This window comes from Gopherus flavomarginatus, chromosome 4 (genome assembly GCF_025201925.1).
Source record: "Gopherus flavomarginatus isolate rGopFla2 chromosome 4, rGopFla2.mat.asm, whole genome shotgun sequence".
Lineage (NCBI taxonomy): Eukaryota > Metazoa > Chordata > Testudines > Testudinidae > Gopherus > Gopherus flavomarginatus.
Genome location: NC_066620.1, coordinates 67,831,700 through 67,856,662, shown reverse-complemented (window position 1 = coordinate 67,856,662; position 24,963 = coordinate 67,831,700). Strand labels below are relative to the sequence as shown.

Sequence of the window (24,963 nt, the reverse complement as noted above, 5' to 3'; positions counted from 1 at the left end):
CTGGAAGTTCATAATTAATTTAACAGCACCAAGCTCACACTCTGACAAATCCATTACTAGGCTCACAAAAAGGGCTTGTGTAAGCTCCTGTCTGCTCTAACAAGCATTTTCCTCCATCGAGCTGTTTGTACAGACCATACATTAAAGGAGAACAGAATGGACACTGACCTAGATTCCTATATATTTTTTATTGGTGCGTCTGAAGTGACCTTCACTTGTGTATCAATAGCAACACCTAGTGGCCAGAGAATAATTTGAATTTCTTCTGGCTCTGTCTTCTGATTAGTGTAGTGACTATTCATACTATTTGTCTGGCTATATTCGTTATGCTGTGAATTGCTGTATTCAGGTGCTATAACTTATGATCAACAATAGGTAACAATGATGTAAAATAAAATGAGCACATTTATTCATAGGTTAATCTAGTGTGAGCTCCCACATAACACAGGCTATGGAACAGGGGTCGGCAGTCTTTCAGAAGTGCTGTGCCAAGTCTTCATTTACTCACTCTGATTTAAGATTCCGCGTACCAGTCATACATTTTAACATTTTTAGAAGGTCTCTTTCTATAAGTCTATATTATATAACTAAACTATTGTTGTATGTAAAGTAAACAAGGTTTTCAAAACGTTTAAGAAGCTTCTTTTAAAATTAAATTAAAATGCTGCTCTTACGCCGCCAGCCTGCTCAGCTCGCTGCCAGCCTAGGGTTGTGTTCACCTAGGCCAGCAACGGGCTGAGCGGGGCCTGTGGCTGGGATGCCAGCTGGCAAGAGGCCAGCAGCCAGGACCCCAGACCTGGGGGTGGGGATGTTAGGGTTCAGGGCAGAGGGCTGGAGGTGTGAGGGGGGGTTCAGGGGTCATGACAGAGGGCTGGGGTGTGTGGAAGGTGTAGGGCAGAAGGCTGGGTGTGGGGGAGTTCGGGGTCACGGCAGAGGGGTGGGAGGTGTGGGGGGTGCAGGGCAGAAGACTGGGTGTGGGGGGGTATTCAGGGCTCAGGGCAGAGGGCTGGGGTGCTCAGCTCGTGGGGGTGCTCCCAGCCCCCTGCCCTGAGCAGCTCATGGCAGGGGGCTGAAAGGGATATACCCTGTTCCACCCACTTCCCCAAGGCCCCATCCCTACCTCTTCTCTGCCTCCTCTACGGAACAGCGAGTACACTGCCACTCTTCCCCCTCCCCCTCGCAAGGGCCATCAGCTGATTGGCACAGGGAAGGAAAGGAGGAGGGGCAGGAAAGCAGCACACTGGGGGAAGAAGTGGGGTGGGGGGGAAGCTTGGCTGCCGCAGGACCAAGCTTCTGTGTCCTGCCCCCGCAGGGGAGAGCAGTGGGCCGGGGGGGCTGGGACTGCGGCAGGCAGCAGCGTGCCACTCAAAATCGGCTTGCATGCTCTGTCTGGCACGTGTGCCATAGATTGCCAACCCCTGCTACAGAATTTCAGCCAGTTACCCCCATATTAAGTCAAATAACTTGTGTCTGACTAAATCATGACTTCCAGAAAGGCATCCTGTCAGTCTTGGTTTGAAAATGTCAAGAGATGCAGAATTCATCTCATCTCATGCTTAAAATACCTGGCCAGGAACTCTATAAATGTCCTGCTACTAAACACTTCTTTTAGACCTTACTATGATTTAAAGAAAACCAAACAAACTGGAGAACATACAGATACTTTTATTGCTCACCTTTTATACAACAGCACACCTTCAGCCATTTTCTTTCACAGCTTGACAATGTTTATGTACACAAAATCCCAGCAAGAAGCATTATGTGGCTTTCAGTAAAGGAAAAAAATGTCAAGACATCAAACTCAGCCAGGCTTCATTTTCTGCAGCAATAGTAAAAGGGCTTCCTCCAGGCAGGAATTAGTCTTTCCAGGCCGTAGTGCATTTCTTCAAAAAATAAAATTAAAAAAAAAAAAAAAAAAAAAAAAAAAAAAGCAACCTCCAAAACAAATTGCCCGGAATTTGCTGAGCCAGTGGTATTAATTCATGCATAAAACAGATTTCAGTTTGCTGTTCCTTCTAACTGATTTCAAGTAAAAATTAGGTTTGTAAGAGGAGCAACTTGTTTTGGATGGATGCAGGTCAGTTTGAATTGCTATACTTAACTACAGTCCTACATACACTATCGGTTCACAACTTAGCTTGGTTTCAAAATGATCTTTGCAGATTCTGGCTGCAGGTGAGATCTCCAGAATTGAGCAGGAGATACAATTTTCAATTAGTGGAAGATAACGCTACTGAATGTGGTATCTGCAGTAGAGCTCATATAATAGATACAACAGACCTATGAGTTAGAAAGCAGTTTGAAAGCAGGTATGTGAGAGCATGAGTGAGAAACCTTTTCTTGATTAAGGTAACAGGGCAGTAAATCAAAAGCAATACTCAAAACTGCGTTTGGAACATATACACCTAAAGAATATTTAAAAAGAGAAATGCAGAACATGTAAAAGATAATTTAATAAATTTTCAATGCTGTGTGTGTATTACAAGTCTGACCAGAAAAGCATTGCTAGCGTCAGTATATATACCCCCAGAATGGAAGGCAAACACAGGAGGGTAATAACTTCAGAACGAAATGATTTGATCAAAGGGATTCCATCTAAAAAGCTAAGCTATTGGTTTAAGGTTTGGTTAATCCCAGTGAAGAGTGGCAATGTATTTATTTCAGTCAAACAACAAAAACAAAATCAGAGTTGTATGGGAACCAATCAAGACCTCTCACCCAGACAGGATCTTGGCCTGCCACATATGGTCTTGTACTAATTCAAGAAGCATTAGATCAGGCCTCTGAAACTAAGTTTCTATTACTTGAGCTCTGCTGAAGTGTAAGATTTAGTAGCCTCAGCTAGTAAAGTGTCTTCCTTGTCCAAATCCAGACTGATTATACTGATAGCCTCCATGCTGGAAGTGCTGCTCAAACTGCCCACCTTGATTAAAGTTCTGTCCACCTCTGCCTCCCCAGCCTCCACGGCCACCGCGGCCTCCACGGCCACCTCTCCCTCCTCCACGCCCACCACCTCGATCACCATGGTGCCCACCGTCTTGGTATCTGTTGTCTTGCTGGTAACCGCTGCTGCTGCCGCCGCCACCACCCTGGTATCCACTTCCTGTGTATGAAGAAGACTGATAGCCTCCATAGCCACCTCCTTGGTAGCCACCACCGCCACCATGGTAACCACCTGTTTGAAAACCTGCATCTCTGTAGTTGCTATCTCTGTAATTGCTGTCCTGATAGCCGCCTCCTCCGCCATCTGTCCAGCCTCCTTGGTGCTTGTTTCCTCTTCCTCCCCCTCTGTTTCCATGGTCATAACCACCCCGTCCTCCTCCTCGACCTCCTCGTTCATGACCCCCTTGTTCATGACCTCCTCGTCCTCCATATGACGAATCATAACCTCCTCGCCCTCCTCTGTCATGACCCCCTTGTTCATAACCACCTCTTCCTCCATATGATGATTCATAGCCACCTCTTCCTCCTCTGCCTCCACTTTGCTGTGGAGGACCATCTTGTCTTTTCTGCCATGGTGGCATCTCAGGAGGTGGAGGCTCGATTTCATTTGGTCTGCCCCCTCTGTCAGGTACTCTGCCCATTAATACCTGTAAAGGTAAGAAAAAGATTATTTAAGGAGTTCTAATATCATGCAATCACCAGTCTAATCCAGTATGGCAAATCTTATGTTCCTAGTGAATAGTATATGCAACCTTGTTCCTATTACTATCATCCTTGTCTGCCCACTTCTTTCCTTTTGGCTTCTACACCTCCTTGCTGTTGTCTAAATAGGCACAAGATATAAGTTTTTTGGGGTAGGGACTGTTTGTACAAGTTCAGTACAACAAAACCCAATCCTGACTGCAGTCACTGAGTGCTACTGAAACACAAACTTTCTTTAGTTCTTCATGGGTGACATTCCATGTTAACTTTCGAAGAACTGATCCACTATAATGTAATGTTAATAAGACTAAAGTTCAGGGTACAAGTCAGTCTGATTAGCCTGAATTCTCAGGGGGAAAAAAAGGATTTGGAGGAGCATGTGTAATTCCTTAATGTATGCAATATTCTTTCCACAGCAACACTTGCTCTTAAAACAATATGCACCTTGACTATATAAATTTAATCTAATCAGAACTCATATGAGAATCTAAATAGCAAAACACTGATTTTGCAAACAGATTTATACCCCGTCTAATTAAAATCTATACAATTAAATGATTGCATTCACTTTATTCTAGATGGGATGTTAATGACGTCAGAGCAATATCAACACCTGCAACCCTGATAGTGAAATGATAACACCACAAATATACAAGTAGCTTCCTCATGGCTTTCTCACTCCCTGTGAGGGTTGACTATCAAGTGCAACTGTAACATTGAGTTTAAGGGAGATATTATGAACCCTTTACTCACACAGAATAGGATCACACATCAGGATGAGTCCCACTGAAAGCAAAGGGGGTGCTTGTGGAGTATGATATTATTCAGTGTGTGTGTCAGAATCTGACCCTAAATATTAGAAGTTACAATTCCTAAAATTACAAACTAATTTAAAATACACTACGCACTTTGCTTTGGTGCATAGGGATCAGCAGTAAGAAGATAAATTTCTCATCATATATTTTCAAGTTTACATTTACTTTGACGAAAAATACAGAATATTATTGAGTTTAAAACACTGACTCTCTCATTGGGACAAAAATCTTTTTTAAAAATTTTAAACGAAATGACAATGTTCATAGCTTGGTACAAAGTTACATTTGCCATCTCGGAGCAGTCACTGAAGACACACCTTATTAACGGCACACACAGTCTTTTGTCTGATAGACCCACTGCTCGTCCTCATAATCTTTGACAAATCTTGCCGAGCTGCCAGGAGGTGAGCAATGGAAATAGTGCACTTGGTAGTTAAGAGGGCACGTTTGGGTTGGTAGACTTTAGCCAGTTTCTCTGTTTGACTCTGTTGGCGGAAAAACAAATGATTCAATTAGCTAAAGAAATCAGTATGTGGCAGTGTCTAGCCAAAAGATCCAGATCAATAAACAAACTAGATAAAAATAAATGTGTTATTAAAATACAAGAGGAATATCAAAATGGTTCAGAACCATTTTATTTGAATTTAAGGATTACTGTAACAAGAACTGCGTGAGCCAAGTTATTTTTTCACTCTAGTCACAAGAGTATGATAATTCTATTCCAGCTAATTAATACACAACGCCAATGAAAGTTATTGATTCGGATAGTATACATCTCCTTTTCCTTTTGCACACGCACAATTCCTAAACAGTCGATGTTTAAAAAAAAAACATCCCTCAAGTCATAAATTAGCCATAAACGTCCGTACACTGTAAGATCTCTGAAGCAGAAATGATGTCTCATTTGTCTGTAAAGCACCTAATTACATAATACCAATGTGTAGGAGGTCATAAAAAGGAAAGAGATCATTTATTTTAGGGATGGTCTGTTATGGTTTGTTGAACCATAATCAGATTTCATTACGTTGGGATAATATGTGGCTATTGTGTTTAACATCTCAGTTTTAACTGTTATTTAAATTAGCCAATGCTATTTACTGCTTTGCATATGACAACTTCTTAAATATGTCACCTGTTGTACTAAATAATAGGAATCTATTTAACTCTTCCCAACTGCTGCTATAATCCTGTTTCCTGTTCTCTGCTAGGTATAATTCCCGTGGGTAACAAACTCGGTATATTCCAAAGAGGGCAGGAACGAAAGAGTCAGTAGACCAATGAGTTGATGATGGGTCCTCTGAATGGTCAAAAAACCTCTTCTGGGCACCGTCCTCAAGTCATCTACTGAAATTCATAACTGTCTAGTTTCTTTACATCGTTCTAATTAAATAGTGTGTCAGTGTGTTATCTGAAAGGGTGAGCGGTTACTACATATGATACAACCTTTCACATTTCTCCTTGCCTGGTGTGTGTAAATTGTTCGATAGGCTAGTAAAATATTCATGTTTTTATCAATTATGATAGTCTACAGGTAAATAGATGTGCATGGGCTGGTAAGGTTACCTGGACATTTTGAAGAGTTGCAGAATCTGTTTGAAAAATGCTTTCCCTGTAACTTGCAATGCCAATTTTCAAGGTTGTAACTTTCTTTTTTTAAACATTTAGTTAAAAGAGGAATATTTTACCTCGCTTTTTTCCTAAGAAGCCACTCTCGTTCACATGCTGCTTCCGCTGCCATCAGCGGTTCCTGTTTCCTGTGTTTGAGGGGAGCTACAATTGACCAAGGTAATGAAAGTTAAAAAACTACTTAAAAGAAGAGAGATTACAGGCAAATAAAGGTAAGTCACTCTGAAGATGAGCAGTCAGAAGTTCAGTTGGGAGAAAATACCAGCTTATTACTTTCTCATTTGCATCCTCCCCTATAGCTTTCTGTCATTAACAGCTTGCTCTCTTGACCTCCTTCCCAAATGTACCTATGCAAGGTCCCCCCGCCCTCCCAAGTAACATGCTCACTACAACCACAAGTTAGCTGCATCTAGCTTTGACTAGTGTATCATCAAGACTGAGCACAAACTGAATAGGATCAGAGATGCAACTGGGGATAAAGGACAGTGAGGGAATAACAAAGGTGTGGAGCAAAGGAATAACGGAGTGTACTGAATAGTTGGTGTAAGTGAACAGTGGATCGTCTGGGGAGGACAACACTGGAAGAAGGCAGGTGGATGGGAGTGGCTGTTCTCCTAGCTGAACTCCTGATATTTTAACATCTTTAGGGTGACTTAAATTTTAGTTTTCCCACCTATAGCTCCCCTTCAAGGCAGGAAACAGGAATGATAAGAGCTGTAGTGGGTAGATCAAAGTAGTTACTCAGGGACAAACAAAGCACTGTAAAATATTCTTTTTGAAAACTAAACAACTTTACACTTTTACATTAGCAACTAAAGGTAAAATGTTTACCATAAAGATAGCAAAACTGAATGACACCCTTACATTATTACCTGACACTAAGCAAAGACAGAAAGAACAGAATAGCTTGGGAAAAAGAACAGGAGTACAATACAAAGTTTTTCCATTTTTGACCTACAATTCAAAGTTTTTCAATTTTTGACCTACAATGGATTGTAGGTCAAAAATGGAAAAACTTTGTATTGTACTCCTGTTCTTTTTCCCAAGCTATTCTTGTATGAAGCTAACCTTGAGGTGAATACACATTCAATATACAGAGCAGCCATAATATTTTAGCATTCTTGCACTAATTATTTCTTTAACCTTACAAATCTCAAATACATAAGATATAATGCAAGTCAGCTAAGAAAACAAGGTCATTTGTCATCAAATGTGAAATCTATTCAGTTTTTATCTGTACAATTAAGCAATTAGCTACCACCACTGCATTCTTTGCTTCTTAATGAAATTATTAAATGGAGTTTTTAAAAGTTCATATTTTAAAATTAATACCATATCTTTGAAAGTTGCTAGGAGAATAAATTTTAAATATAACATATTGCCAGTGCTTAAATACTGTGCACATGGTTTTCCCTACATAGTTTAATTGCAAGCTCACACGCAGTCCATGCTATTTCCCCAGCCCAGACATTGTCCTTAGTCATCCCTCGTTGCCGTCATAACAGCTCTTTCAATACATTTCTACTGAAAATACAGAGAACACCACTATGCTTTTCCTGAACTGCATTTGAACAGCTGATCAAACCTTGGAGCCCCCGCAAGACACTTCTTTTGAAAAAAAGGCAGGTTTTGCAAAACCATAACACAGCCCAAAACTCACTGCTCATTTTCAGTTTTTGTTGAAACACTTGAAGTATTAAACAGCTCTTCCATGTTTGTCAGTGAAACCTGACGTATCCCCCCTCCCTTCCATCACTTGTGCGACACCTATAGCTCTCTCCGTGTGATGGTAGAGGATCCCAAGCCAGAGAGAAGATAAATACAGAAAAATTTATTTTTAAGATCTTGATTTTTAAGTAACTTATTTAGTCAAAAGACAGTGGACATGTGACTCTACATCATCTGGCTATGAAACTCACCTACGTTGATGGCCGCCTAATTTATGTGGTAGTGCTAACTAACTGCACCATTATGGACCTTGTTTAGACAATAGTGATAATTTCAGAAGCCAGGATTTATAACGCTTGTCATGCTATGTTTAAAATAATCATTCCTAATTTTAGCTATCAATATATTTGGAATTTTGTCATAGGGGAGATCAGATAGTTTGGAAAGCAGAATGATCATACCCAATTAACTTCAGAAGGGGTTGAAGTCACGTCACAGTCCATGGTACAATTTAAGAACATAAATATATACCAAAATATTATTTAACAGCCAGGATGACAGAGCAGATTGCAGTGCATGGAAACATTCAAGACAGCCATACATAACAATAATGTATCTAGGGATCTGGGCTTGCAGATGCAGTTTGATTTTGGGGAAAAGTCATCGCTTCAGCGGACAGCACAGACTTTGGTACTAAGTAAAGAGGTGGTCAGAAGGCGGATTCACTAACATAATTCTTCAGAAACAATGGAAAGAAGAGATTCTAATCTTGGTTCTAATGGCAGATTGTTAGATTTCTCATTCACTGCCACATTAGCAATCCCCTCTCATCCCTGGTATTTTTTCTTCTACTTATCCATTTAACTTTATTTTTTGCTCTCTATACATAGTTATAGGAACATATGTAGTTACTAAATCATATCACAATAATCAGTTTTAAACAGAATTTTGTAGTCAATTTACTCAGTAGTAAACTTCAGAAATCCATAAACCAAAAATATTACATCAGGGGATGTTTTCCATTAAGTGAAAGGAATGTCATTTTCAAAAGATATTTTATATAAAGCATAAGTGATCTGCATGTTCAGCATGTTTATAGAAAGCAATTTGTACCTTAGCTCTATCTGACCAGCCAAACGACTGCACAGTTACATCCAAACGTTTCACTAACAGTTTTCTCCGAACTTCATACTCGTTGGCTATGGCTTGGTTAATTGCTTCAATTTTTTCCTGAAATGAAGATTCATGAGTGTGACACACACACTAGATTATTTTCTAATTGCAACAATAAATGATAGACTCAATGGTATAAACATATTCAGATATTAAACACAGATTTGACTTTAGCACACAATTATCTACCTATTAATTTTCTCCAGTCATGGAATTGGGCCTCAAATGCAAGCCCCAGCTGCTAACACTGCTTCCCTGACGGCCATGAAAGCTCTACCTTCCTCATGGCAGCCCAAGTACAGTCTCCTATCGGCACAGCGTTCAATGTTGTTCACAAGGTATGAAACTTGGCACTTTTTTCAAGCTGCTGGCTTGCTTCCTCCAGTATTTCCAAAGTAAACAAGTAAGGAGGAGAAAAATATGAACAAGGTATAAACTCAAAGAAATGCAAGGATTTACACCCTCAAGTGCTAGGGAGTCTGAAGTCCCCAGCTCCTCAGAACTAAAATGGGTGTCTTTAAGACAAGAGATGTGGTGCTAAGAATAAAAAACAGTACTTGGATATTTGTTTGAAATATTGTATAAGGATCTTGATTAGAGCCTATGATGCAGCAGAGACAAGGCAGCCTCATGCAGCAACAAGATGTTCCTTTATGATTCATAATCAGAAAAAAAGACAAGATACCACTGGAAACATTATGGCTTCCCAGGGTGGCAAGCAATGGTCCCTGCTAGGGCAAAAACGCAGACATTTAGTGCTAAAGGGGATTCTTGTCTATTTTTTGCCAGGATTCTGTACTCAAGATAACTGATTTAAAACCAAACAAACAAACCAAACAAACAAACCAACCCACAAAGTATTTGGTAAAGCTACCAGAGACAGGAGACAAAAAGTCTCTTACACACTTGGTTCCTTACCCAATGAGCTGGTCCCAATGGTTTTTTCAGTAAAGGTTTTCCAACATGGCCAGGCGGAACCTTTGCTAAGGTTTCTTTTAGCTGTAATAAAATATATTATGAACATGCTACAGTGGCCATAAACACTGTTTTTCAAAAATCAGATTTAGAGAGGCAGGGACTGGGCATTATATAGGAAGCACAGGGGGGCCCTTTGTTTTCATACAGAACTGTCCAAAATACATTGTGCTATATAAAGATCCAATCACATCTCAATCACATGTGTCTGAAAATTCTTAACTCTTATTGTTACAAGTAATATAGTAATCTTAGATAAAAGGTAGAGAAAATACATACAAAGATCAGACTGCATTATGACCTCAGAGATATGAAACATCTGTGATTAAAATGGACAATCATACATTTGATGAGATCTACTTCCCTTTTACTTCATAGCTTTCTCAATTCCAGAATGTTTTTTATATGAAGACTTCATGGAAAGAGGATCTAAAAAGGGCTCCTCTTGTAATAAAAAAAAAATTCTTCAACATGTTTATTTAAATGATATGCTGATCAAATAATTTGTATGCAGCTACTATACCATCTTTCCTATCTCAAAACTACTAAGAACACAGGTATAGAAATGGGATAAAACACTTGGATTGGAGGAAAACTGGGTCAATAAGTCACAAAGAAACTGCCTCTTTCCATTATTGCAAGTCATGTCTCTGAATTTATGCAAATACTCTCTTCAGTGGCCCACAAAAATGTAAGGGCTGGTTTTCCAGAGGTGCTGAATACCTGCAGCTCCCACTGAAATCAATGGAAACTGTAGGTGAACAGTGACTCTGCAAGTCACATCCCAAATAAAGCCACTTTCATGAAAGAAGTGATACTTTATCCAAACTCTTTGTTTTCCTTGTTAAGTTTTACATTTTGCATATGGTTTCCTACCAGATGGTAATTTGTACATTTCATGAAGTACAAACCATTTCAAGAAAGCTGTTTTCACCTTTTCAATATAGTGGTAAATGCAACCCTGGTCTTCTCATAAATTTAGAAAACTTTTCCTACCCATCTCTGTCTGTGCCAGAACATGCCCTTTACCACCATCAGAATTGCACGTAAATATCTTTCTGATTTACAAAATGTCGTTCCAAAGAAGTTTCTGGAAAACTGGATGTCAACTGAAAGATTTCTAAGTTTATAATTCTAGGTACCTGTCTGTTTCATAATCATTCTTTATGACTGTAAGTGCTACTTATTATTACACACATCGCCAATTCCTATCTGTTTTGCTTAGTAGTTCAAAAATCCCAATATATCCAGAACAGCAGAACTAATGGTTGATTTAAACAAGCTGCATATTTGTCATATGCATGATTAACAAGATTGCCAGCTATAGCAACCTCTGATTTCCAACAGTAGAGACTTTGGAATGCACAAAAGAGAATATACAGCTCTATTTCAGATGCTACATTGTCAGATTAAACTTTGCATATTACAAACAAGAAAACCTCTAGGTTCCTTTTCTATGTGTTACTATTATCACTGTATAGTAAAGTCTAAACTTTTCACTCCTTATGCTATTTTAGTTTTTGTTTTTCATTCAGATTTTGTCAAAGAAAGTTGACCACTACATTTCACTTTTGTTTATAGTCAGTATCTAAGCAGCTTCACATTTTGGTTTCTAAATACTACTAAGGTTTGGACTGCAAACACTGCAAATTCCCTGAAAAATAAGTTTCTGCTTAACGTTTTTTTTAAAAATTCACTGAAACATCCCATTAGGCTTTCAGTCTGTTTTCACAACAAGATGACTTTGGGGCCTAAACTGACTTAACAGTATCCTTTTAAGCTTAATAGACTTAGTGTTGACCGTTATTGTGAACCAAGCAACAAAGTGAAAGGGAAGTTAATTATGAAATTTTTTAAATGTATGAACTCTAGTATGTCATTTTTACATAAAAGATTCTGATCATACAGACATAAATACAAAGAATTATCTATAGAGCACCTTCCATCAGAAAAAACTTTGCCAATGTTAATGAGTTCATCCATGTGAGATAAAGCATCTTCTCCATTGTACAGATGGGAAAATGGAGACACAGGGATCTTAAACTGACTTTCCTGAAGTCTCAAATCCACGACAAAGCCAGCAACAGAACTGTGATCTCCTGAGTCCACACTATCTTTCCCCTCCTAAATTAGGGCAATTGCCAGAAAACAAGTTTGGAAAGCCAAATTCTCTTTCAAAAGACTTCTAAAGGAGTCACTTTCTAGCAACTTTGACTCAGCTGAAGTAGAAATTCATAAAAGGCTTCTAAAAGGGGGTTCTGAGACCTTAGTAATTATGTAAACTTTAAGGAACAGATAATGTAAGAAAGTTACATTTTTGTTTAAAAAACGCTATTACTATAAGAATAAATATTTTCCTTTTTTCCCTCCCCGCCGTTTGTGTTTTTGACCACACATTCAGTTTCACTATTTCCCCCAGATAGTCAGCTTTCCCTTTGCTCTTTCAAAGAGCAACAGGGTGAGAACACACTTTTTTTTTCTTAAATAAGGCAAATGTAATTAAAGTCACAAGAAATGACAACAGGACTCTAGAGTAGGTGTTCACTTGACAATAATTTTAACTGAGTAGATTTCAAGATGATAGGTCCCTTTAAAAAGTTGTTTATATAGCTAAGTAGTAATAAAAAACAAGTTTCTCCTTAACTTACCTGCCAAGACCTAAGTTCAGTGGTTCTGAGAAACACCAGCAGCAGGTGATGACTCAAAGACCCACAGCAGCATAAAGGATACAGAACCTTTCATGGTAATGAGATAGCCAAAGCCTTTGTGCAAGACATACAGAACCCTGACCTCAGGTCTTAACAATGAAGAAGACCTTTAATATCTGCAATTTCTTTGTGACTCATAGCACATTCTGTAAATCATATTAATCCCCCAATGCTAGAAAAGTTTCACAAGAAGCAATGGAGCTAATTTAAATGAAAGCAATATTCCTCTAATATTGTACTTCTGTTCCTTTGGATCTTACTTTTTTTTCGATTCCACTGAAGAACTGGAACATAGTTATGTTGGCTGGAGGCTTGGACATGCCTAATGCAATACAAATGCCTTTTAGCTCCTGAAAGACCTCACTACCACTTCCTTCTTGTGCTTTTTTTGGAGGGGTGTTCACACAGAGCATTCTGGCAGCTTCCAGTTCTGAGATGAGGTATGCTGGGGTAAGAAAATTAGATTTCAGGAGTAAGATACATGCAATTTTAAAATTACTAAGAATTAAAGTACACCTCTACCTCGAGGTTACGCTATCCTCGGGAACCAAAGAATCTTACCGCGTTATAGGTGAAACCACGTTATATTGAACTTGCTTTGATTCGCTGGAGCACACAGCCCCGCCCCCTCGGAGTGCTACTTTACCGCGTTATATCCAAATTTGTGTTATATCAGGGTAGAGGTGTACTTATAAGTGATAAAGGCACAAACAGAACATTTTAGAAAGATTTCGGACTTTAATTTTTGAATCCAAAGACAGCTCATATTTATAACAATCACTGGGTAGGAGTATGTGGTCCTGATGGGACCACTGAGAAGGGAAAGCTCTAAGGCAGAGGCATCTGTGGCAACTGGCAGTCCTGCTGAGAAGCCCCACGCCAGCAGGTTTTATTATACGTCTAACACAGGGGTCGGCAACCTTTCAGAAGACGCGTGCTGAATCTTCATTTATTCACTCTAATTTAAGGTTTCGCGAGCTAGTAGTACATTTTAATATTTTTAGACGGTCTCTTTCTATAAGTCTATCTTATATAACTAAACTATTGTTGTATGTAAAGTAAACAAGATTTTCAAAACGTTTAAGAAGCTTCATTTAAAATTAAATTAAAATGCTGCTCTTACACCGCCAGCCTGCTCAACTCGCTGCCAGCCTGGGGTTGTGTTCACCTAGGTTGGCAGCGGGCTGAGTGGGGCCTGCGGCCGGGACGCCAGCTGGCAAGGGGCCAGCAGTCAGGACCCCAGACGGGGGGTGGGAGGGGGGTGTTCAGGAGTCAGGGCAGAGGGCTGGGAGGTGCAGGGGGTTCAGGGGTCAGGGCAGAGGGCTGGAGGGGTGCAGGGCAGAAGACTGGGTGTGTGGGGGGTTCAAGGGTCAGGGCAGAGGGCTGGGAGATGCAGGGGGTGCAGGGCAGAAGGCTGGGGGGGGCTCAGGGGTCAGGGCAGAGGGCTGGGAGATGTGGGGGGGTGCATGGCAGAGGGCTGGGTGTGTGAGGGGGTTCAGGGCTCAGAGCAGAGGGCTGGGGTGTATGGGGGGTTCAGGGCAGAGGTCTGGGAGATGTGGGGGTGCAAGGAAGAGGGCTGGGTGTGTGTGGGGGTTCAAGGGTCAGGGCAGAAGGCTGGGGGGGTTCAGGGGTCATGGCAGAGAGCTGGGGGTGTGTTGGGGGTGCAGGGCAGAAGGCTGGGTGTGTGGGGGGGTTCCACAGTCAGGGCAGAGGTCTAGGGTGCTCGGCTTGTGGGGGTGCTGCCAGCCCCCTGCAGCTCATGGCAGGGGGCTGGAAGGGATATGCTCTGTTCCACCCACTTCCCCAAGGCCCCGTCCCTATCTCTTCTCTGCCTCCTCTACAGAGCAGCAAGTACACTGCCACTCTTCCCCCTCCCCCTCGCAAGGGCCATCAACTGATCGGCACAGGGAAGGAGAGGAGATGGGGCAGGAAAGCAGCACGCTAGGGGAAGAAGTGGGGGAAGGGAGAAGCTTGGCTGTTGCAGGACCAAGATTCTGCTCTCCCTTGCGGGGGGGGGGGGGGGGGGGGCAAGTGGGGCTGTGGGCCAGGACCATGGCAGGCAGCAGCGTGCCACTCAAAATCGGCTTGCATGCCATGTTTGGCACACATGCCGTAGGTTGCCGACCCCCTGGTCTAACAGAGCATGGCTCTTCCCCTGCAAGGCCTTTGCAGAGTGAGCAGTGTTGATCGGGAACATGGGGAAAAAAAAACAAGAAGAGGCTAGCACATGGATTTACAACCAGGTTGATAGGACTCCCTAAAGTCTTGGGTCAAAAAGTGGGAAAGCTAGAGGTATAAATGAAAGACTGGAAGGGGAACCAGGATTGGAGATCATCCAAGGACTGAGGAGCTAGGAACTGGGAAACAGTTAAAACAATCGCAGCTGAAGACACTGTAAAGAAAGCAGGAACTGATGCTGAAGCTGACTGTAGAGAACTCTGCAAAGCTTTTCACATGAAGACAGCATACTGCAAATCAGGGATTTACACCCCCTCCCAAAAAAACCCAACAACCCCATAAACAAACAGAATCTTGTGAAGTGTCTGCTTACGTATAAGAATTCAGCATTATGTTTAAATGTCAGATTTGAATATGTAACCTTAATTTGTGATTCCCATAATTTTTAAAGTTTGAATTAAAATGAGACGTATTTAACGGTACATTTTCTCTTTAATTTCACTTAGAAAACTCAACAGTAATTTAGAGTTTTTCTGTTCCAAAATACAATGGGGATACTGCGTAGAAATTAAGAATGTCATTTTATTCTGCTGCTTCCAAACAGCAGAAAAAGATACAGGGGCTATTTATGGAGGAGGCTGACACAGAAAAACTGAGGCTACTCCTCTCCCCAAAAGTCAGGCTTTGAGATAGGTTTTAGGGGTGTGGAAGAGGGAAAGTTCTTAACCGTCCACCACCTATGCACTCTGTCCCAAGTGTCAGGTAGAAGGCCATGACAGAGGATTCAAACTGATGACAGATCTTCCAGTCAGAGTCCGATACAAAAAGTGAACCCTCTGAGCAAAGTTCAAGGGCTTTACCCTGACAGGAATCTCAACATGCTTCCCTCTTCCCAGCATCTTGTAGAGAGGAATGCAATAGGCTTTTCACCAGGTCATTGCCCCTGGTCTTCACAGGTGCTCTTCCACCCTTAAATCTTTTCTTCTAGATACTGACTAGTAAGTGGCTGGTAAAAAATTTTAAGACTTGGCAGTGTAATGTGACTCCTTCTATTCTTTTGTTTGAATTTTGGCCTCCTTTTGAAATGTAACAGAAAATATGTAACTGAAATTCTTAAGAATTACCGAAAAATTATTCACTGCTTTTAAGGGAAACAAGTAAAACAATACCACCCCTATTCTGTCTCAGAATCATAAAAATGAACAGGAGCGGGAATCTTTGCATTAGCAAGCCTCTGTAAAAATGTTCCCTTTCACTTACTGAGCAGCAGGAGGCAGTTCTTCTGATTGAGAAGGCGTTTTGTCACATCTCCCGATGTTAGTGATGCATATGGACAGTTCATTTCCCCCAGTAGACCACTCACTTCAAGTTGGAACTCTTCTGCTTCATTTGGACCTTTAAAAAAGCAACTTGTTTAAGCAATTCAAATATTTAGTTTCCTGATTTTGTGATGATAAATTAATTAGGAACTATAGGACTTTGGAGACCACGGTGATTTGGTTAAAAAAAAATTTGTAGCTATAGCAGAGAGTTATTCATGCTAAAGAAGTATCAAAATGAAAATATTGCTGTGGGTGAAAGCCACAGATGTCCTCTGGGTTTTCAAAGCTTGGGACTCAGCATGACTGATTTGAGGACAAGTAGTTTCTCAGTGATTGCACATTATATTTCCATTTGCTTTCTTTCCCAGTCTAGGAACTTTTCACTTAGTAGCCATATAAAGAAGTTGGAACTAATGATATCACAGACCCTGATCTGGAATCTGTATGGACTGTTAGTGTCACTTAAATATCAGAGCGATAGGCATCTTAGATTTAGATGATTTTGGTTGAAGTACTCTTAGTGAATAATTAGGAATTGCAGGATAAGAAAGGTCAAGAGTACCACAAGCCTACCCCTTTTAAGTTTACATTTATGATCCTCACCTACTTACTTTTTCTTAGTAGGAGGGACAGTGAAGTAGCTTAGGTGCAACATTTAGATTGACAAAAGATGTGTTTCTTTGTGCTAGAGCCCAAGAACTAGAGTGAAACCAACGGTATGTCTTCACTACCAGCTGGATCGGCGGGCAGCAATCAATCCAGTGGGGATCGATTTAGCATGTCTAGTCTAGTCACGATAAATCGATCCCCGAGTACTCTCCCATCAACTCCTGTACTCCAGCTCAGGGAGAGGTGCAAGGAGAGTTAACGGGGGGGGTGGGGGCGGAGGGCAGCTGCAGTCAACTCACCACGGTGAATCAATCTAAGTACATCGACTTCAGCTATGTTATTCACTTAGCTGAAGTTGTGTAACTTAGATCTATCCCTAAGCCCCTAGCGTAGACCAGGCCTAAGATAGCTTATCATCATCTAAGCTGAGTAAAATACAAAGTGTGAATAGAAAAAAAAAGTTTAAAATTAGAGCATTTATAAAAGGGACATCAACTTGAAAATATTATTATAAGCCCAAACCAGACAAAATTAGGATACCACTTACTAGCACTACAAATATATAAACCTTTATATTGCCCAAGCTCCTGAGAATTTAGGAACAGGCATGAAGATCCAGTTTAGTTCTATTTTTACTCAGCCCCTAAAGTGGGAACCTTATAACATACAAGATCTTTTACTGCCTCTATTAGTAATGTATTCTCAGTAAAATGAATAAAATATAGGGAGAAGAGAATTATGGAATGAACACACTAAAGAGAGGAAGAAATGAGGGAAAATATTGAAAAAAGGAACAGCAGGAAAAAACGGAAAGAGACAGGACACTGAGAAACAAAAAGATATATAGGGACAGTGACCAGATTACAAGTTAAAACTCTCTTTTTACATTAAGAGTCCATTTGCCAATCTGGGTGGTTTTATATTTCCCTTTAAAAAAAAAAAAGTCTCATGTTGAAGTGTTAAATGCTTTCATTAACAAAAGGGAAAATTAATTTTACCAGAGAAAATTACTGTACAAAGTAAACAAATGGAAAATACAGAAAAGTCTGTAACTGAAAAATTAAAGAAAAATATTAGGGTTAGGTGTTACTTGTAACAAAAATAGCTTAAGAAGTGTATACAATTCCACAAATACTCAGAATTCTTTTGAATACCCTTTAAAGATAAAATATGCATTCTGTTACATAAAGTAAGTCTGAAGAATGCCAGAATTAGAGCTTATTAAAAACTCAAAATTGTTTTAAAAATTTTCTTGAAAGTTTCATTTAATTTTTCCCCATTCAAGTTAAAAAATTGACAAATTTCAGATTTCCAAGTCCTCCCCCACAGAGCATTTCATAATTCATTGTTTGTCTTCCCTTTAAGACAATAAAGAGTAAATAGGAAATTGAGGCAAATCTCTAGTTATTAGAGCATCCACTGTGGAATTTTAAATATAATTTAATAACTCAGATGCTCAAAGAGTTGTAAAAAAAGTTATTTTGAAATTTTAATAAAACTTTGTTTCCTTCAAAAACAAGAAAGTATTCAATAACTGAACACACTCATCTCTGAAAATCAGTTAAAGGAAAAAAATAACTTTAGTAGCAAGTTCATCCCAACAACGAATTCAGCTTCGGTTGGATGCACATTGGGTCAGCTTGAAAAATGAGGTGGAAAACATCCAAAAACTGATAGGATGCAGACATTACTCTACTGGCAGCCCAAATCTATAGAACACATATCTATAAAAGTGCATTAACTGCACAATTTTGTTCTCAGGGCTGTGGTTACTTACTGTTAGTAGCTTGCACATTTTCCTCTAGTTTACAGTATAGCCTTAACTCAGACACCAGCCAAGCACAGAGTTTTGTAAATTCAGGGGAACTGGCTCCACCAGAGACTGCTTGAGTCAGCGCTCCATCTTCTAACAATGGACCTTTGTAACTGACAAGCAAAATTAAAAGCATAACTTAATAATCATCTAGATTGTGACTGAATTCTGCTACAGATTTATTTTTTTTTAAACATCTATGTGCACGTGTAAGGAATATCACCATTATATCTGAAGTGTTGAAGATACAAGGAAATGTCACAAAAATTCATGAGTTTAACTATGAGGAAACAGGACAATAAAAATGTTTGAGTAAAACAAATGTGACAGGAGTCAAAATATTTTCATTTGGAGCAATGCTACCAAAATTTGGAGTGCAACTTCTATCATAGATATTACTTTATTGATCTATTGTTTCTGAAATTCTAAAGTACCTCTCTGGAATTACTGCTTCATAATATGCTGAGTAACTAGTGCCTGACTGTTCTATTGCCTACCTCCTTTTTTTATTGCCGAAATGTCATTTACTTTCATATTTTTACTAGGTTGCCAGACAAAGCAAATTAGAAACACTGGATATAGATGTTATATAAGTAATGAAGGAGGAATAATTTTCTGTTGAATGTAAACTTAAAAATGGACATTAATAAGGTGAAAAGTTGTCTCTGAATGGAGAATTATGGGCCAAATTCAGTCCTGGCATAAGCAGGCACAATTCTACCATGGCAGTTGTATGCACTATGTCAAAGTTGAATTTTATTCAACTCTAAATGCAACACGTTTTAGTTATTTGCTGCTTTTAGAAGATAAGTTTTCTGGACAACAAAAGAACAATTCCCCCTAACCCTGTAAAGGCACAGATTAATGTTTGTACTCTGCTAAATATAAAAGGTGCTAGATGGGTATATTACATCAAAACAATCTGAAAAGGGATCAAAGAAACTTCAAAAACAATTGAAGTTACTCTGATACCTTGAAGAAGTAAAACCTCAAATGACTGAGTCTACTTTGACAACTGATGCAGTCAACTCTTGATAGATGTCAAAGATGACAGATGTCTCAACCAGCATAGGAGGGCTCTCATCCTGCAAAGATTTGGGTTGTTTCTCACAGGATGTAAAGTTACACACACGAGTAAATCTTTGCAGGATTAGGGCCTAAGCAGCTTATCAAGTGAAAGAAAGGCCCACCCTCTGATTCTCCTAGCAATTCCCCCTTCCCTAGAAATGCCATCCCAGCTAATATCTCTCCCATAATCTGGCTCCACTCCTGCAGCTCTTTAGCTAGCAATCCAATCTCTGGGTTGCTGACTGAAACTTCAATCTCTGCCTCCCCATGCTCCATAACACACATATTTCTGCTCCTCTTCCCTCCAGTAACGTCCCTGCCCTGGTTGCTGTACTTCTGCTGCTGCAGCCTCTTGTAATCCATGTTTGACAGCATTTTTGTTTAGTTTAGATGGCTCAATAAAGCCACACTGGGCCAAGTTCTGCCCTCCATTACATCTGTGTAACCTCCTATTGATATTGAAAGTTAAATCAATGTACTCCCTGAATAAAGAATTTGGCCCAGCGTGCTATAAAGATGACCTGAAAAAGGAAAAACTGGCTTGTTCCCTTTTATTCTTCTTCATAATGTATAGAGCCTACATATTTGTTTTCCTCTCTTCTCTGAAGGGAAGGTTTTACTCCTGCTTCTCCCTCCCCTGTTAGCATGAAAGCATATGTTGATCAAAGAACTAATTAAGTGATGACATCACAAGACTCAAGGGAATGAAAGCTAAGTAACTTAAAGCAGAAGGGAATTTTAACCACATATTTAACTTTTTTAAGCTGTTTGGTTCATTTGTTTTTAACAACATCTATTTAACTTCAGTGCCTAATGAACAATTTGTAATAAGGCATCCTTCGTTAAAAATTCAACTAGAAAGGAAAGATTCTCCACTGGTCAGGGCACTAGCCTGGGCCTTGGGAAACCAATGTTCAATTCCCTGCTCTGCCACAGACTTCCTGTATGACCTTGGACCTCAGTCTATCTAGGCCTCAGTTCCTCCATCTGTAAAATGGGTATAATAGTACTCCCTCATCACTCGATGTTGCAACGATAAGTGATGACTGAAAACACTGCAGCGGCTCCTTGTAATGTTTCAGTGTAGACACTACTTACGCAGATGGGAGGGGTTCTCACATCTGCATAGGCAATCCAGCTGGCCTAGAGTTGGTAGCTAGACTGATGGAAGAATTTTACATTGGGGTTAGATCAGTATAGCTATGTCTCTCACACATGTCAATTTTTCAGACCTCTGAGAGATGTAGCGATTACAATGCACGTTCCCAGTGTAGACCATCCCTCAGATACTGCACTCCTGGAATTCAAATAAGTACCATCAACAGACAGAACACCATGACCCTGACAACTAAGTCTGAGAACACAACGGGAGAACACAACGGACATGCTGAACTACAGCAGAAAAATTCTCCTGCAGAAAGAAAGCTCTTTTAGGCCTGCTTCTAGGACATTTCAAAACCTGTAAAGTCAAGTTTCTTCTAGAACAACGATTTTCCGTTGAAGAAGTTGAATCCCTAAACCCCACCTCTCCCTCTGCCACTAGAGGAGCCCCTCACATGTGCCTGTGGACGAGGGAACAATAGGCGAGTGTCACATTGGCCACCCGGAGCTAACATGGAAACACGAACACAAGGAGTTTTCAGCCTCAACCCCCCTCACAGAAACTGTCAAGTCACCCACCAGATGCAGATCCACCTCCCCCCGCTCGAGCGCAGCTCTGGCTGGGTGCGCCGAGAGGGGGCAGCCGGTCCCACGTGTGTATCCCGCGGAAGGACACCTACCCTAGATCCTCCAACGACTCCAGGATGTCGCTCTCCATGAGCTCGAACTCCATCCTCTGCCCTGGCACCCACCGGCCTGTTTCCCTGCGAGGGACAAAGCTGGCACCTGCGCAGCAAAGCAGAGTCAGTCACCAGCGCGCCAGCCCCTTCCCCGGCTACAGCCCCGGGCCCGGGGCGAGGCCACCTCACCCCACCCCGCTCAGCTGCAGCCCCGGGCCCGGGGGCTCCTCAGCCACACTCCTGCCCAGGCCGGGGGTCGCCCCATCAGCTCCCCGCCCCCTTCCCTGCCGCACGGGGATCCCCCGACGCACTCTGCGCAAGCAGCTACCAAGCCGACTGCCGGGTTGGCATGTCAGAGCGGGGGGGGGAAGGGGAGCAGGCCCCCGGCCTGACCTCTCACCCAGCACCGTGAGCTGCCCTACGCGGTGCCTAACTCACATCGCCGCCTTGTGTTCTTTTAACGTCTCCGCTACTCTCTGTTTCTCTTTCAGTGCGACTGGTGATTTTTTTTTAATTTTCGATTTTTTGTTTTAATAGCAGTAACGGCCCCGTGGAGAAAATTTTTTTTTTCAGGCAGTGTCTGGAAGCCCTGAAACGAAGGACCCCTCCTGTGGAACCCACGTTGGAATGTGGAGGGTTCTGGCCGCCTGGAGACAGCAAAATTAAAGAAACGAACGGATATGGAGCGGGAAAAGGGACAAAATTCATCAGATAGCGGCCTAGGTCGCCTATGCTGGTGGATGCTTGTCCTAGGACTACAAGTCCCATCATGCAAAGCGCTAGTTGGAGCCCAGCGGCCGTTGGATTCCAAATCCGCGCGTTTCGTCATGGCTAAGCGTGCATTAATTAATAACCCAGGTAGGAAAGAACGCTCGTGGCTCCGCCGAGCTGTTAGGAGCAGCGAACGCCAATTGCCGCCTGCTCACTCACCTACCCGTGTCCTGCTGCCCTAGGAAAGGCGGGGAGGACAACGTCCAGCCCTGTGGCTCTGCAGCCGCACCCCCTCTAATGGGCCAGCCCTGAGTCAGGCTGCTGCAAAATCATGTGCTGTAGCAGTCCGGTGCCTTCCACATCCCTCCCACCCCCACGAGGCTGTCCCCTTTTGCAGTGTGAGGGAAACCTCGTGCATGCTTATCTCGAATGCACCAGGTTGCAGTCCTTATTCCAGCTCCTCCAGACCCTCCCGTTAACGTTGTGGCTGCACTTTTCCCCACACCTGTTTATAGTCTCACACCCTGTCCGTGTCCCCACAAAGTCATGAACCTCCTCTTTGCCCTGGCCAGAATGGCAATCCTCAATATCAGGAGGAGGATGGTCTGCAACTGTGGGGCCTATTTCTGCTCCTTCCTGGTCTCAGTCATCCAGGCAGAGTTCCTCTGCACCGTGGCCGCTGACTCCCTGGACAGCTTTGAGGAGCAGTGGGCACTGCCTGGGGTACTCTGCTCAATGTTCCCCTCTGGATCCTAGTTTTCAACCTGTGACCTTCACTCCTGACCCTGTTGATTAGTTGTCCCCCACATTCAGTTGGTTCCTGGGTCCAGGCTTGGGGAGGGACCTTTAGGCCTGCGTCCAGGGGAAGACCTGGTACCAGTCAGAGTCTCTGTCTCTGCTGAGGGGCTGCTGGGCTTCTCAACATCTCAGTAGACAAGGCTCACTACTAAAGGGATGGGAACTGGCTGGCTAACAAGCAGTTTCCTCCTGCAACTTTTCTAGCTCCCAACACTGCCAGCCCCCCTACTCCCCATCCCAGAGTTAAGGAGACTCTCCGGATTTTTGAGATCAAACAGTGAAGTGGCCCTTCCCCTCAGACTCATAAAATGGAGGCAGGATGTTTGCAATGAAATGCAGTTGGAGGCTTGTGTGATGAATTTAAGATGGTGGGGAATGGGGTTGGAGATAGAATGAAACTCAAAGGTCTCCCTCCTTTTCCTCTATGTAGATTTATGCAAATCAATCATGTTTCCCCATGAGGATGTTGGCAAGTGTGTGTGGAGGTTAGAGACTACCCCTTTGCCAGGAAGAGGGAGTGAAGAATCTTGAGGAGTCAAGCCCATTAACACGTTAAACTGGATTAGTCCCTGCCTACGTAGTTGCAAAGCCCCGTTGAACATCACATTAGTTAACATGACTCTTTAAGATATTGAACAGGAAGTGTCATTTCAGAAAAATTCTGTGGGGTGGGGAGGGGACAAACATGTGCCAGCATATAGAGTGTTATAGGTGGTTACATGGTATCCTGGAGTCTGGGGATCAAAAAATGGAAGATGTAATATAGCCCTATAAAAAGTAGCGGGACCCCAAACCAAGGGAAAGGGCCCCTGCCCTATAGCAAATTACACTGCTGTTGTTTAGAACTCTACAATCAGTGCAAATGGAGACAAACAGTTTAACATTGTGTTATCATCATTTTTCAAGGTCATGTTCTAACACAACCTTATTTTTTAGTCAAGGTAAATTTTGTGAGATGGGCAGGTTCTGAGTGATTCCTGGCAACATCCTCAAAGAGGAAGCTATGTATGTGCATAAAGGTATAGCAAGAGGAGGAAACATAAAGGAGTAAGGACCTGTAGGGGAGAGAAGAATTCCCTCTGCTGGTTCTGGTACTGCTAGGCTGTGTGTTGCCACAGGACAGGTACCCAGGGTCCTGCAGAGAGTTCATGAATTCCGAAAGAGTGGCTTGTGGAGGAGGAGACACTGTTAGGTGGTAAAAAGCGAAGCCATAGTGTGAAGCTGGTACTGTAGTACATGTGCATGAATTAATGACATGTTTTCTCTGTATTGTATTTGGTGGTTTTCAGGAGCTGCAGACTGACTGGTCCACAGAAAGAGACTGTTATTCCTATTTCTTGTAATAAAAATGATCAGTGGTTGTTATTTTGCAATGAAAAAAACTTATTGTACATTTGCTGCTTTGTGCCTGCATGGGGGTTGGTGTATCTGGAACTTGGGAGAATAGTGCATAGAGCCAAGTTCCACATAGTCTGCTCTGCAGGTGAATTTACTGAGATGAGATGAGCTCTACCAAGGCAGGTGCTCTTGTGGCCTAAAAGAAACAAGTGATCTTGAGCTCATCCAGTCCCTTTCAGAAGCAGCACTAAAGAGGGAAGCAGGAGACAAAGCTTTGTCTTCTGTGGAACTAAGCTAACCAGATGAGGATTCACTTAGAGCTTAGCTTACTGAAGAGCTAAATATCCCTGAAGTGTGGTGTAGCCAGCTATTTGGGGTTGTGGATGTGTTGTGAGGACGCTGTGCCTCCCCTTCTCAAGAGCCGATTGGCTGGTTATAGGAATGATCATTTGCGGGGCACTGTTTTAACTGTAATTTTTCCAGTGTAGATGTGCAAGTCCCCAAGTTTACCTGCTGTAGGGCAGGGCACTTGGCCAGGCTCCTTATAGAAACAGAATTGGAAAGCATATATTTGGTTAACAGAGTTCTTGCATTATGTTCTCCAAGTTAGGAGCCCAAATACCTTTATAGATCTGGGCCTAAGTACTTTGCCTCTGTTGTGGTAGGCTCAGTAGCCACAGTCCAGCCTCTTAGATTTTGGGCTTGGCAACATGAAGACTTACAGCACACTAGCCT

General features: G+C 41.8%; 1 protein-coding gene across 3 annotated transcripts; it reads right to left on the bottom strand.

Moving 5' to 3' along the window:
* Positions 1–1,645: 1,645 nt before the first annotated feature.
* FAM98A (family with sequence similarity 98 member A) lies at positions 1,646–21,893 on the bottom strand. Of its 3 annotated transcripts, none has more exons than XM_050951576.1 (9): positions 21,820–21,893; positions 21,382–21,487; positions 18,497–18,645; positions 16,049–16,183; positions 12,871–13,055; positions 9,846–9,926; positions 8,868–8,984; positions 4,778–4,945; positions 1,646–3,590 (listed from the first exon to the last, which is right to left on the bottom strand). In XM_050951576.1, exons 2-9 carry the CDS (start codon positions 21,432–21,434, stop codon positions 2,838–2,840), a joined length of 1,641 nt encoding a protein of 546 aa, XP_050807533.1. In that variant the 5' UTR covers positions 21,435–21,487; positions 21,820–21,893; the 3' UTR covers positions 1,646–2,837. The 3 variants fall into 3 exon arrangements, with proteins under 3 accessions (XP_050807533.1, XP_050807531.1, XP_050807532.1); XM_050951574.1 differs by lacking the exon at positions 21,820–21,893 and adding an exon at positions 21,693–21,790; XM_050951575.1 differs by lacking the exon at positions 21,820–21,893 and having other exon boundaries at positions 21,382–21,648.
* Between the last annotated feature and the right edge of the window lie 3,070 nt (positions 21,894–24,963).